This window comes from Lemur catta, chromosome 4 (genome assembly GCF_020740605.2).
Source record: "Lemur catta isolate mLemCat1 chromosome 4, mLemCat1.pri, whole genome shotgun sequence".
Classification (NCBI taxonomy): Eukaryota; Metazoa; Chordata; class Mammalia; order Primates; family Lemuridae; genus Lemur; species Lemur catta.
In genome coordinates, this window is record NC_059131.1 from 32,099,154 (window position 1) to 32,113,738 (window position 14,585).

At 36.9% G+C, this 14,585-nt stretch overlaps 1 protein-coding gene across 1 annotated transcript in view; it reads right to left on the reverse strand.

Moving 5' to 3' along the window:
- THADA (THADA armadillo repeat containing) overlaps positions 1-14,585 on the reverse strand; it is a 298,298-nt gene that overhangs the window by 165,697 nt on the left and 118,016 nt on the right. Inside the window, exons 28-29 of the mRNA XM_045549490.1 lie at positions 2,168-2,257; positions 854-985 (exon numbers count right to left, since the gene is read on the reverse strand). Coding sequence (XP_045405446.1) covers positions 854-985; positions 2,168-2,257 — 222 coding nt within the window. The remainder of the gene's footprint in view (positions 1-853; positions 986-2,167; positions 2,258-14,585) is intronic.

A 14,585-nucleotide genomic window follows, 5' to 3' on the forward strand; every position in this document is an offset into this window, starting at 1 on the left:
ATAAATAACAAACTCACTCTCTTGAGTTTAGGTTCTTATCCTTCTGCTCCAAGTCCATTTTGATTTTTAGTAGAGAGATAAAAATAAAGGTGCTATTTTATTAAGAGGTAAGCAGAAAGGTAAAAGCTAGCTAATGACAGGATTCTGAAATGTTTCATGAGAAAATTCAATACTTTTTGGAGGCCTACATATTGAGGCCTTTGATCCAAAATGAACAACATAATCAGAAGGTGGCAGATGACTGAAAAAAATGTAACACAGGAAGTGGTAATAGGCTCTAGAAGCAGAAAAGTCTGTTATTTTATTTCATGCATCCTCTATATTCATGGCTCTTTTTCAGGTAGTCCAAGCTTGAAAGAGAAGATGAGTGGGAACTCATGCCCCATGGCAGTGTGCTATCTCCATGCTACCCTCTACATCCTCTAGCAGACTCCTCCAGAGTGAAGAGCCAGATATCCTGATACCCTCTTGAACCCCTAGACAGGAGATAAACACCAGGACCAAGCCTGGCTCACGCTGGCCAGGCTCAAACAGGGATAATGCAAACAACAGGCTATGTTTTTCAAAAGGGGTATCCCCTATCAACACTACCTGCCCATTAGGCAGGGCTCCAAGGAAAACATACACAGGTCCTACTGAGCTCCTGTACTCACGATGTAAGTACTTTCCTCTGAAATATTAGAGATCAGCTAGGAGTAATGGCAATAAGCCCCAGCCCCTACCTTCACAAGACCCCTCCCAAAGTAAAAAAAAAAAAAAAAAACTACTATAATTTCTGAAATAAGAACAAGATAAAATATTCCCATAAAACCCCCACGCCCACCCCCACTATTTCCACGCAGCATGACACTACCTCATAATGAAAGGAACAAAAGGTGCCATGCTGAGAGTAGAAGTAGTGCCATCCATCGGGGAAGGGTAGAGTCTCTCCAACACCAAAAGCAAGAGAAACATGCTTGGATGACGATCCCATTTTCCCATATCACTGAAAAAAAAAAAATCATTACACATAAAAGATTTAAAATTTAAATTTAAGTAGTGAGGCACTATCTTCAAACATTTTTTCTCCTTAAATAATGACATATATGAAGTAAGACTCTCTCTGATCAAGGATATAGTTTTCCTTTTTACTTTTTTTTCTCCATTCAATGCATATCTTCCTAATGTGCATGATAAGGAAAAATTACTGGCAAAGCCATGGACTGGGCTTTTCCACATGATCCTCTTCTCAAAGCTAATCATTTGCTTAACTAGAGTGTCTGCTGTTTTGATTAGAGCTATTCATACAGTAGAGAGGTGCCTGTTCCAGTGTATGAAATGTGAAACTTTCGACATCCAAATGTATTTAAGAAAGCATGAACAAACAGTGACTTACTAGGGCCAGAAAAGCACATCTTTGCAAACTACTAATGTGAGGAAATACATCATAAACAGAAGTGAAATTCACTGATATAATTTTATTTTCTAATTATAGACAACTAGTGTACATTCATACCAAGTACAAAAATTGCTGGAAGAATAGAAAAGCACATGTTCTAAGATGTCCATATTAAAAATTCTACTACCAGCTAGACGATGTGATTAAAAGGACAATGCTGAACTTTTCTATCTACCCTGGAAAGACCGGAAGCCCTCTTAATGGCTTTGCTCAGTGTTTCCACAGTCACTGGCCATTTTTACTCAGATAGACCAGTACCATTTATGATTACAGGTTCCAGATTAGTCAGCTAAGTACTGTAGTTTCGCAAGGGTAAGCTGCAACAGGCCAGTGATAAAAAATGACAGGTGTGGATTAAGCAAACTCAATATGTAAACACACAGATTTTTAAAAAATAATAGGAAGAAAACCATTCTGAACAGAAGAAATCACTATGTTTCTAAGTTAGTTCCTATATAACACTGAAGAAACTGAAATTTTATCAAATTTAATATAAAAAGGGCTTAAAATAAAAAATACAATATAAAAACAGTATTTTATACAACTTTTCAGGTACAAGTCTACTATAGAGAGCCAGGCAACATGATGTGATTATAAAGAAGCACTTAAAAAAAAGCCATCTGTGTTACAAGAAGGGGTTATTAAAAACAGTTTCCTAGGGGGAAAATCTGATTAATGAAGTAATTCACATCCTTGATTTCATTTTGCCTCACCCAATTCTCTCCTTACCTGTCTACTGTATTGGCTACAGCTTCCAACTGTTTGAGAAGAAAAGGATAGAGTTCTGGGAAACGAGAGAAAAACTCTCTTCCTGTCATTCTGTGGAGGAGGGAGGAAAAAGATAAATTAGTATCATTTACTTCCTCTGATTTGATAATAAAGCCTTTCTTAAAACAGGAAGATAACTAAGGTCATTAGTTTGGATATTTAATACAATAACAGTTAAAAACAAAAACTACAGCATGTTAAGAGTTTAACAATCAACAGAAATGATACATATAATTTTGATTTTGGAAGTGTAATGCATGCTCTTTTATTTCAAAATTTAAGATTATGTATATTTACAAATATTGATATTAAATTCTGTTAAGGAAGAAATATGTAATCTGTGAAAATGCCAAGTTTACACAATTGATTTCAACTATGAATACAGTCAACACCAATCAACTGAGACTGACTCAGCTTCAGTGATATCAGCAGGTCTAGAACAAGCTTTCTCAACCTTGGCACAAATGGCATGTTAGACCAAACAATTCTTTGTTTCAGGGGGCTGTCCTGTGCATTGCAGGACGTTCAGCAGCCTCTGTGGCTTCTACCCACTACATGCCAGTAGCACAACACGCCTCCTATACCCTGTAATCATGACAATCAAAATGTCTACAGATATTGCCAAATGTATTCTGTGGGATAAAATGGTCCCTGAGAACCACTGGTTTGGAGTATGGTTATCAGAAGTACAGACCTGGCATGTGAGGTTCTGGAGATACAACCTCTATAGAACTTGTAAGGATTATCTTTTCCATTTTTATAAAAACTACTCTTGAACTCTGCCAAGGTCCATTTTAAAAACAGTCCCTCAGATTGCATAATTGATCAAAAAGCTCAAGCAAAATATAGAATTCAGGAAAATATTCTGTCTCTATAACTACTAAAGAACTCCAATTGATGGAAACTCAGAATATCACATTTAAAAAAACTGAAACATATTTTACATGCAGAAAAATGCTCAGATCTTAAGTGTACCATTTGATCCACAAACGCATGCACTCACGTAATCCACACCCTTATCAAGACCCAGAAAATTTCCATTATCCCATAAAGCTCCCTCATGCTCCTTCTCAGCCAACTTCCGCTGAGGAACCACTGATTTGATTTCTATCACCACAGTTTGGTTTTCTATATTCTAGAATTTCATATAAATATAATAATACATAATTTTTTGAACTTTTTTCACTCAGCATGAGTGAAACTTATCCATGGTATTCGATGTATGAGACTTATCCATGGTATTCGATGTATTAATAGTCTGGTTCTTTTACTGTTGAGTACTATGAACACACAAGTATATTTATTCTTTCTTCTATTGACAGACATGGCTCTTTCCATTTTTTGGCTATTATGAATAAAGCTGCTATGAAAATCTTGTACAAGCTTTTCTGTGGACGTATGTTTTGATTTCTCTTGGATTAGTATTTCGGGATAAAACTGCAATATGTTTAACATTTTAGGAAACTGGCAGTTTTCCAAAATAATTACAACATTTTATATTCCCCAAAATAAGTGAGAGTTTTGGTGGCCCTATATCCTTTCCAATACTTGCTGCTGTCTTTTTTTTTCCTTCCATTTTAGCCATCCTTGTGGGTATGTAGTGATATCTCCCTGTGATTTGGATTTGCATTTTCTTTTTTTTTTTTTCCAGCTCATTACAGGGGTACAAAAGTTCAGGTTATATATATTGCCCATGCCCCTCCATCCCCCCCAAGTCTGAGCTTCAAGCGTGTCCATTCCCCAGACAGTGTGCATCGCACTCATCAAGTAGGTATACACTCATCCCTTCCCCCCAGCCCCCACCTCTGTCCGATACTCAATTGGCATTATTCCCAAATGTGCACTTAGGTGATGATCAGGGAAACCAGTTTGCTAGTGAGTACACGTGGTGCTTATTTTTCCATTTTGGGGATACTTCACTTAATAGAATGGGTTCCAACTCTCTCCAGGAGAACCAAAGAGATGCCATATCACCGTTATTTCTTATAGCTGAATAATATTCCATGGTATACATATACCACATTTTGCTAATCCATTCATGATGATGGGCATTTGGGTTGTTTCCACATCTTTGAAATTGTGAATTGTGCTACTATAAACATTCAGGTGACAGGTGTCTTTTTATAGAATGACTTTTGTTCTTCTGGGTAGATGCCCAATAATGGGATTGCTGGATCGAATGGTAGGTCTACTTGAATCTGTTTAAGGTATCTCCATATTGTTTTCCATAGGGGTTACACTAGTTTACAGTCCCACCAGCAGTGTATGAGTGTTCCTGTCTCTCCGCATCCATGCCAACATGTATTGTTTTGGGACTTTTTGATAAAGGCCATTCTCACTGGAGTTAAGTTATCTCATTGTGGTTTTGATTTGCATTTCCCCGATGATTAGAGATGATGAACATTTTTTCATATGTTTGTTAGCCAGTGGAACAGAACAGAAAATCCAAATATAAAACCATCCTCATATAGCCATCTAATAATCTTTGACAAAGCAGACAAAAACATACTCTGGGGAAAAGATTCCTTATTTCATAAATGGTGCTGGGAAAACTGGATAGCCACATGTAGAAGACTAAAACAGGACCCACAGCTTTCACCTCTCACAAAAATCAAATCATGGTGGATAACAGACTTAAACCTTAGGTGGGAAACTATTAGAATTCTAGAAGAAAATGTAGGAAAGACTCTTACAGACATTGGCCTAGGCAAAGAATTTATGAATAAGACCCCTAAGGCAATCACAGCAACAACAAAAATAAATAAATGGGACCTGATCAAATTAAAAAGCTTCTGCACAGCCAAAGAAACAGTCATGAGAGTAAACAGACAACCTACAGAATGGGAAAAAATTTTCACATACTATACGTCAGATAAAGGACTGATAACAAGAATCTATTTAGAACTCAGGAAAATCAGTAAGAAAAAATTGAACAACCCTATCAAAAAGTGGGCAAAGGACATGAATAGAAATTTTTCAAAAGAAGATGGATTTGCATTTTCTTGATTACTAATGATGTTGAACATTTTTCATGTGATTTGGTCATTGGTATGGCCCTTTGTGAAATATCTACTCAAGATTTTTAGCCATTTTTCTGTGAATATCTCTCCCAAATAAGGCTATGCTTGGTTATTCACAGAAGCCTCCCAGAGGTATTAACTGACTCATTCTTTTTTCACACCTTGTGGTTGATCATTCCTACTGTGAAGTCATCCAACTACAAAACATGGAGCCCAGAATTTGAGGTTACAGTGAGCTACGATTGTGTCACTGCTCTCCAGCCTGGGCAACAGTGCAAGACCCTCTCTCTTATAATGATAATAATAATAATAAAAGACAGTATAGAAATAAGGGATTGATGTTGAGAGACAATTCTCCATGAGCCTCCCACATTACTGCACATACTGCAAAGTGAAGCACGGTGACTGCCCTTTGTTCTAGACTCTATTCAAGGATGTTTATATTAACATAATGAATAGCCTTAGAAGATATGGTATCTCCCTCTAGAGCAAAGGGAAGACATGTTTACTGCCCATTATAAAAGATTCAGGTCCCCTAATCGAGTTCCTCTCCTGTAAAGCAACCCATTGCATATACAGGTATCATATATCCCTCTCTACAACTCTTTACACTCCCCTGTGGGCACTGGAGCTCAGGACACTGGCACAAAAATGCTGATCCTCTGGCTGTTGATACTGCTATAACACACTGCCCTTCATTTCTGACCCCAGGTGTCTCAAGTCTTCTACTACCATCTATTTAATAGGAAACTGTGCCAAGCTAACTTTATTAGCTTGCAAATGAGTAAAGTCTAAGACCCTTTAAAGTTCTGGGCAAGAGAGTCATGCTAAAAGGAATGAGAGCAATTTGATAAGGCTTTAGATTCACAATGGTCTATGATATGACATTTTAAACATCAAAACAAGTAACTGTAACACATTGAAATGCATTAATAAATGGCATGAGTTCATAATAACTCATGTTATTGGTCACCGTTAACAGCAACTTAATACTTTGAAAATTAATAAAGAAAGGAAAAGAAAAACATTTATCCTATATCCCCTAAAAAAAACTGTATCAGTAGTAACAAATAATTAAAGACAGTCTTCATAGAAGAATTCCAGCCAATACATGGAGAAGAAATAATAGAATTAGAAAATCACCGTTTTACAACCCCTAATAAAAAATAATAGGTCCGAGGCAGTGATTACAAATGGAAGCTGAACTATTATGTGAAAGGTTGACAAGGAACTTCCTAATGGAATAATCAAGATGATACAACCCGACATGAACCCACTGATCAATCTCAGCATTACTAAAGGTGGGACCACTTTAAATGTCTCATGCATTAGGAAGCACACACATTACCTATAAAGTATTCTTGCCTAAAGAAAACTCAGTTTGAATTTAATCAAGTCTCTAACTCTAAATGCCATTTAGCAGAAATATGGAGGAAAAGAAGAACAAGTTAAATAATACTACAAGAAAGCACTCAGTCATAACCAGAATTTGAGACATTCCACAGGAAAATTATCAGGTTTCACTCATAAGTCAATGGCAGGGGAAAAGTATAAAATGTTACACACTAATAGAGACTTATGAGACTAAGAAACTTAAAAGACTTATGAACTAAAAAAGAATAAATGCAATGTGTGGATGTTGTTATGATCCTAATTCTACCAAAATGACTATATGAAGACATTTCTAGGACAATAAGGAAATTGTGAATATTAAGAAATCATTAACTTTGTTAGATGTGATGATAGCATGGTGTTATTTCTTTTTAAAACTCCTTTATCACTCAGTAATGCATACTGAAGTATTTACAGGAAAAATGACATGGTGTCTGGGATTTCCTTTACAGGATGGTAAGAAATAGATGACATAAGATTGGCAAAATGCTGGTCATTGCTAAAGCTGAATGATAGATAAACAGGCGGTAATTATATTATTCTTTTCATTTTGACATATTGAAAATTCCCATAATAAAAAGGTTTTCAAAAATTAAAAATAAAAAGACAAGCCACAAATAAAACATTTGTACGCATGTATCTACAAATTACATAATCAGTATTCAGAATATATAAACACCTCCAGTGAATTAAGTAAAAGAAACAATTGGATATAAAAATGGACAAACCTATCAAAATACGCTTCACAGAAAATAAACATTTGTGGCCAAGAAACATTTAAAAAGATGCTCAACTACACCAAGAAACTATTTTATATTCTCAAATTAGCAAAGACTAAAAAGTCTGACAATACCAAGTATTGGAACTTTCAGAAACTGCTGATAGAAATGAAAATTACTAGAACAATTCTGAAATATAATTTGGGATTTTCTTGAAAACCAGAGATTTGTTCACCCAGGGACTCAAAAATGCTACTCCTAGGTAAACAGCCTAGATAAACTCTTGAACATGGGTATCAGAAGGCTTGTACAAGCATATGCATAGCAGCCATAAGTCCAACAACAAGTGAACAAACTGTACTACAGTAGTTCCCCCCTTATCTGTGGTAGATATATTCCAAGATCCCCAGTAGATGCCTGAAACCATGAATAGTCCCAAACCCTATATATACCACGTTTTTTTTCCTATACATAGACACCTATGGCAAAGTTTAATTTATAAAGTAGGCATATTAAGAGATTAACAACTAATAATAAAATGCAACAATCATAATATATGGTAATATCAGTTAAGTAACTGTGTTCTCTCTAAATATCTTATTGTACTGTACTCACACTTCTTGTGATGATGTGAGATGATAAAATGTCTATGTGATGAAATGAAGTGATGTAGCCATTGTGACCTAGTATTTAAAATGTATGAATTGTTTATTTCTAGAATTTTCCATTTAATATTTTCAAACCACTGTTGGCCGCACGTAACTGAAACTGTAGAATGCAAAACCACAAATATCCTTATCCACGTTTTCAGTTACCCACAGTCAAATCTGGTCCAAAAACATTAAATGGCAAGGTCCAGAAATAATTCATAAGTTTTAAATTGCATGTCTTTCTGAGTAGCATGATGAAATCTCATGCTGTCCTACTCCATCCTGTCCAGGATGTGATTCATCTCTCTGTCCGGCATTATTCACGCTAGATATGCCACCAGCGTATTAGTCATTTAGTAGCCGACTAGGTTATCAGATCAACTGTCTTGGTATCACAGCACTGGTATTTAGGTAACTTTCATTTTACTTAATAATGGCCCCAAAGCACAAGAGTAGTGATACTGGCATATTATTATAATTATTCTATTTTATCATTAGTTATCATTAATTTCTTACTATGCCTACTTTATAAATTAAATTTTATCACAGTCATGTATGTATAGGAAAAAAATAGTATAAATATGGTCCAGTACTATCTGCAGTTTCAGGCAACGACTGGTGGTCTTAAAACATATCCCACACAGATAAGGAGGAACTACTGTGATGTTCCATTTCTTAAGCTAGGTGGTAGATCCAAAGTGCTTATTGCATTGTTATTCTTTAAAACTTACACAAATTTTATAAATATTCTTTTGTATCTATTTCATATTCAGTAAATCAAGCCTTTTAAAAAAAGAACGTCCTTATTCTCTTTCCAAACTACAGACTCATTAAACATTTATTGGACATTTTATCCAAAAAATGTTCATTTCCTTTTTTTTATTTATTAGATATTTTAATGGAAAAAGTAATAAATGCAAATGTTAAAAAATATACACCAGACCCACCCACTGCTCCTCCTCATAGACAACTATGCAATAGCATTCAACTTTCCTGTTGAAAAAATTCAGTGTATACAAGTACATACTTATTAGTTTTTTCTCCCACAAATAAGCATATATTTTTCTGCACATTGATTTTTTTCATCTAAACTGTATCTGTGAACTCATTCAATATCAGGCACGTTATCTATTTTTTTCCATTTAATGGCTGCAGAATAATCTATGGTACGGTTGACCGTAATTTACTTAATCGTTATAATAAATTGCAAACCTGGGTTTTGCAGGGTCAATGTTTTACACAGGAGGAAAGTAAAAAACTCCACTACAGGTCACTGTTACATTCTTTACCACCACAAAGCAAAACCGGTGAAGAACATCAGTTTCCATACTTTTTTTTCTTTTTCAGCATATTATGGGGGTACAAATGTTTAGGTTACATATATTGCCTTTGTCCCACCCAAGTCAGAGTCAAAGTGTATCCATCCCCCAGACAGTGCAGACCGAACCCATAAGGTGTGAATATACCTATCCCCTCCTCCCCTCTCCCATCTGCCCGACACCTGATGAATGTCACTATTATATGTACACTTAAGTGTTAGTCAGTTAATACCAATTTGATGGTGAGTACATGTGGTGCTTGTTTTTCCATTCTTGCGAGACTTCACTTAGTAGAATGGGCTCCAGCTCTATCCAGGATAATACAAGAGGTGCTAGATCACCATTGTTTTTTGTGGCTGAGTAGAACTCCCTGGTATATATATATATATACCACATTTTATTAATCCACTCATGTACTGATGGGCACTTGGGTTGTTTCCACATCTTTGCAATTGTGACTTGTGCTGCTATAAACATTCTAATGCAGATGTCTTTTTTATAGAATGTCTTCTTTTCCTTTGGGTAGATGCTCAATAACAGGATTGCTGGATCAAATCGCAGTTCTACTTGTAGCTCTTTGAGGTATCTCCATATTACTTTCCAACAGAGGTTGTACTAGTTTGCAGTCCCACCAGCAGTGTACGAGTGTTCCTATATCTCTGCATCCATGCCAACATTTGTTGTTTTGGGACTTTTTGATAAAGGCCATTCTCACTGGAGTTAAGTGATATCTAAAATAGCATGGTACTGGCACAAGAACAGAGACATAGACCAATGGAACAGAACTGAGAACCTAGATATAAAACCATCCTCATATAGCCATCTAATCTTTGACAAAGCAGACAAAAACATACACTGGGGAAAAGAATCCTCATTCAATAAATGGTGCTGGGAAAATTGGATAGCCACATGTAGAAGACTGAAACAGGATCAGCACCTTTCATCTCTCACAAAAATCAATTCACAGTGGATAACAGACTTAAACCTAAGGCACGAAACTATAAGAATTCTAGAAGAAAATGTTGGAAAAACCCTTACAGACGTTGGCGTAGCCAAAGAATTTATGAAAAAGACAACAAAGGCAATCACAGTTATCATTCTTAGTTCCATCCTTGGTTTCTGATTTTGTAAAGAGGAATCATTTGAAGGTAAATCTCTATAAGCTCAGCACTGGGATCCTTGAGTATACTTGCCCACATGGAATCTCTCCATATACAACCAAAAAGGCCAGTGGATATGTCTTCTTGAGGAATAAGTTATTAATTTACAGAGGAATAAGTTACTTTTTAATGGCCTAATGTCTCTTGGTTGAGTAAGAAAGATAAGCATTCTCATTTATGCAGACTATATGATTCTATCAGTATGATCTAGAAACTGTCCTGATAGGTAAGTGGCTCTGCTGACCACAATACTGCCAGAGAAAAGAGCTGGGGAGCTACTATTCTAGGATTAAAGTCATTATTTTAATTTAATTAAAGCTAACTGTCTCAAATAGCAAACTACTTCATTCAGTTACCTTAGCAAATATTTACCAACTCGTCTATCTTAGAGGGTATAAGAAGAGAATACATTACTCAAAGTTAAACATTTGGTGAACATCTTACCTAACTGTTTTATTTTTAGGAGCCAAAAATACATCTTTTCAAAAATAAACTGTTAAAACTGTGGCCATGCTTGATGGTATAGGACTTTGAAGCATCAACTATGCCTTTGTCAGGGCTTAAGAAAAACCAAAATTATTTCCTCTGGAGAACATTGACCTTGCTGAAGCACTCTGAGAATATAGGTGGTGTCCTTCTATTCTAACATACTGAGGCTCCTCAATACTATAAGAAAACGTTGACTCTATTTCTGGTTCAGCTTACCTAAAAGGCCAGGATTCCAATTTACTGCAAACACAAAAGAGCTGAGCTCAAGTACTTGCCAGGGAGCATCATCTCAACTCTGCATCAGCCAAAAGCTAGTAAAAACTTGGCTAAATATTTATGAAGTGTGCCTGAAGGATATGCAATATTAACAATTCTTGTGTATTATGAAACAGAGCCTCAAGAGGTAGCGGTAAGAGGATATCAGAATTATCTAAGGGGCTTATTCAAACTTCACTCACCTCTGATTCTCAACTACACCAAAAGGTCTACAACATCTTGAATCCAGAACTTAGGCAGATAATATATTAACACCAGCCTTCAACTAGCCATGACTACATTAGTTTTAATGGTTATACTGAGTGAAGAATCACTATTTATAATAGTGCCTCTATGTGAAGGAATTTCATAGGTTTTGAGCTGCCCGTATAGGTTGGTAACCTAGCTTACTTTAAAAGGCCAAGATCATGAGACCATTTTAGGTCACATTTGAATCTCCCTTCTCTAATCCTGGAACATCTGAGTCTTTTCTCTCTCACTTGCTGCTTAAAACTGTGATGTAATTGTATTTTTCTCACAAAAGTAGCAGACATTTTTACAAGTATCTACATACTTTATGTTGAGCTAGGTCCTAGGGGAGATACTAACAATAAAAGACCACTCTTGGAACTTAAAATCTGCTTAAGAAGGCAAAGTATACACATACAATATAACTATTTAAGGCAAACCATTGTGTGTGTCAAATGATGACTACACTAAGAGTTCAGAGTTAGAAAAGATATCATTGGGGCCACAGGGGTTATGGAAAGTTTTGTGAGGAAAATGGAAACAAAGATAAGCCTGGAAAGATTAGTAGGAATGGATTAAAAAGGAGAGAAGATAGCATGGAGGGGGGTAGGTAGATAAGCTGGCTAGATGACAAGACTTCATGACAAGAGAAGGTAGAAAAGACATGGTGTTGGTACAAAATTCACTTTGACTCTCTGCATGACAAGAGAAGGTAGAAAAGACACGGTGTTAGTATAAAATTCACTTTGACTCTCTGCTGCGGTAAGAGGTCTCTTTCCAAAACACAAATCAGATCATATGACATTATAAGATTAATGGCTCCATATACTTTTTTGGATAAAATCTAAACTCCTCAGCCTGATAACTGACTCAGTTGTCCAGATATTTCTTGCCTCTGCATCTTTACAATCTAAATCATATAGAACATCTTTGTAGTTCCATCAGCATTCCATGCTTTCCCTACCCTCCAGGTGGTAGCAAATGTACCTTTTGCCAGGAACACTTCTTCTCCTGCACCCCTATACCCTACTCCCACCTCACTTGCCAGACTAACTCCAAATAATCCTTCAAGTTTTGACATAAGCAGACTTCTTCCAGGTCAAGTCTGGGTTAGGTGGCTATTCTCAGTTCTGCACTACAATCTGTGCTTTCCCCAGCGTAGCACCTTGCATCATGTCATACATGGAACTTTTCGTTTACTTGCTTATTTCTCCTACCAGATTATACACTCTGCGCAGGCGCAGACACAGCTAACTTCTTTTTCCCATAGTATCTCAGATACTAAGTATGATATGACCAGTTCACAGCTGGTGCCCAATAAACAGTTGCTTGAGTGAGTGAAGCAAAACAAAAGGACAGAGTCCTTAAGGCAGACAAGGAGAAAGGAATTATGGCTAAGATATTAAACATTAATAATTTCATTAAGTCCATCATGAGCTATAGATCTAATAGTATTCAGAATCATCATTTGAGTTAATAAATTCAGTATCCTGCCATGGCTTGAAATTTTCTTAAACACAAACAGATAAAGCTTGTCTCACTGGTTTACAAACAGTTCAATTCTAGTTCACCCAAATAAGCAAACAGGCTGATTGATATGTTACCTCCACAGATATAGTTAGCCCTGGGGGTAAATTCTCCAGTGACAGACATTTCAAACCTGTTTATCTGTGTGATCAAAAACTAGCCCAGCAACTTTACGAAAACAATAGAAGTGATAATCAAAAAGGAAAAACCAAACCTCTGTTAAGCTCAGGATCCTGGGAAGAAAAAAGAAGACAACCAAAAACTGTGAATGGGATGAAACAGACAGACATAGATGAAAACTAACAAGTTAGGATAAAGAGTGAGAATGAAGCAGCCTTAAACTCAAAACTGTGAGATTATGCAAAAGGTGAGTTATTCCCTAACCCACCAGGAAAGGATAGGCTGATAAGAGGCCCTTGGGAAAACACAGAAACTACTTGCAGAACTCTACTTGCCTAGCACCAAGTATAAGGCACCAGGAGCAAAAGTGGCTGTGACCTCCACCAATAAGGCACTCCTCAGCCTGACCTGTTCACCAATGGACTCCACAGAGGCCAGCCAGGGCCTAGAACAAAGCAGGTAGGCAACAGAGGCTTACTGAATCAATGATATGCCTGCCTGGCACAATTTTGTTTTATTTTAAAAGCTTTATAAAAACTATTCTAGCATTACTTACTTGTTTTTTGAGAATAAATTAGTTAATAAAGAATATGGCAAAGAGGACGGCGCGGTGGCTCACGCCTGTAATCCTAGCACTCTGGGAGGCCGAGGCAGGTGGATCGCTCGAGGTCAGGAGTTTGAGACCAGCCTGAGCAAGAGCGAGACCCCATCTCTACTAAAAATAGAAACAAATTATCTGGCCAACTAAAATATACATATAGAAAAAATTAGCCGGGCATGGTGGCGCATGCCTGTAGTCCCAGCTACTGGGGAGGCTGAGGCAGGAGGATCGCTGAAGCCCAGGAGTTTGAGGTTGCTGTGAGCTAGGCTGACGCCACGGCACTCACTCTAGCCCGGGCAACACAGTGAGACTCTGTCTCAAAAAAAAAAAAAAAAAAAGAATACGCCAAAGAAAAATCTAAAAGTCATCACAAATTTACCACCCCAATTTAGCCACCAGTCTAATGTTTTGATGTCCATCCATCTAAACCTCTCTCCTCCTTATATACTGTTCTGTAATCTGCTTTTGACACAACAATTTATCAATAATGGTTCCCTATCAATCTGAATCCATTTTAACAGAGTAGCCTCTGTGTTTACATTCTCTGTGCTTCTCTTGTGTTTGAACACGTTTTTCCATAGGTTTCTCCAAGGCACTAACCCAGACACCAACCTAGAACAATTTGCCCCCACCTGGGCTAAGCCATGTGTGGAAGACAGTCCCTACTCTAGCTATGTTAGGAGCTTCCCCTTTGTCTGCACATTCCACATCTAATCTTGGTAATGCCGAGGGTCTAGTTCTTGAGTTTGAAGAGCATCTGAGCTTTGGTCATTATGGTAGGCTTTGAATCCAGCCTGCCATCTAACAGCCTAGAAAAACCTTCACTAAAATCAAGCTCCCGTTTATTTTAGAAACCCTGCTCTTAAGATCTGCCATAC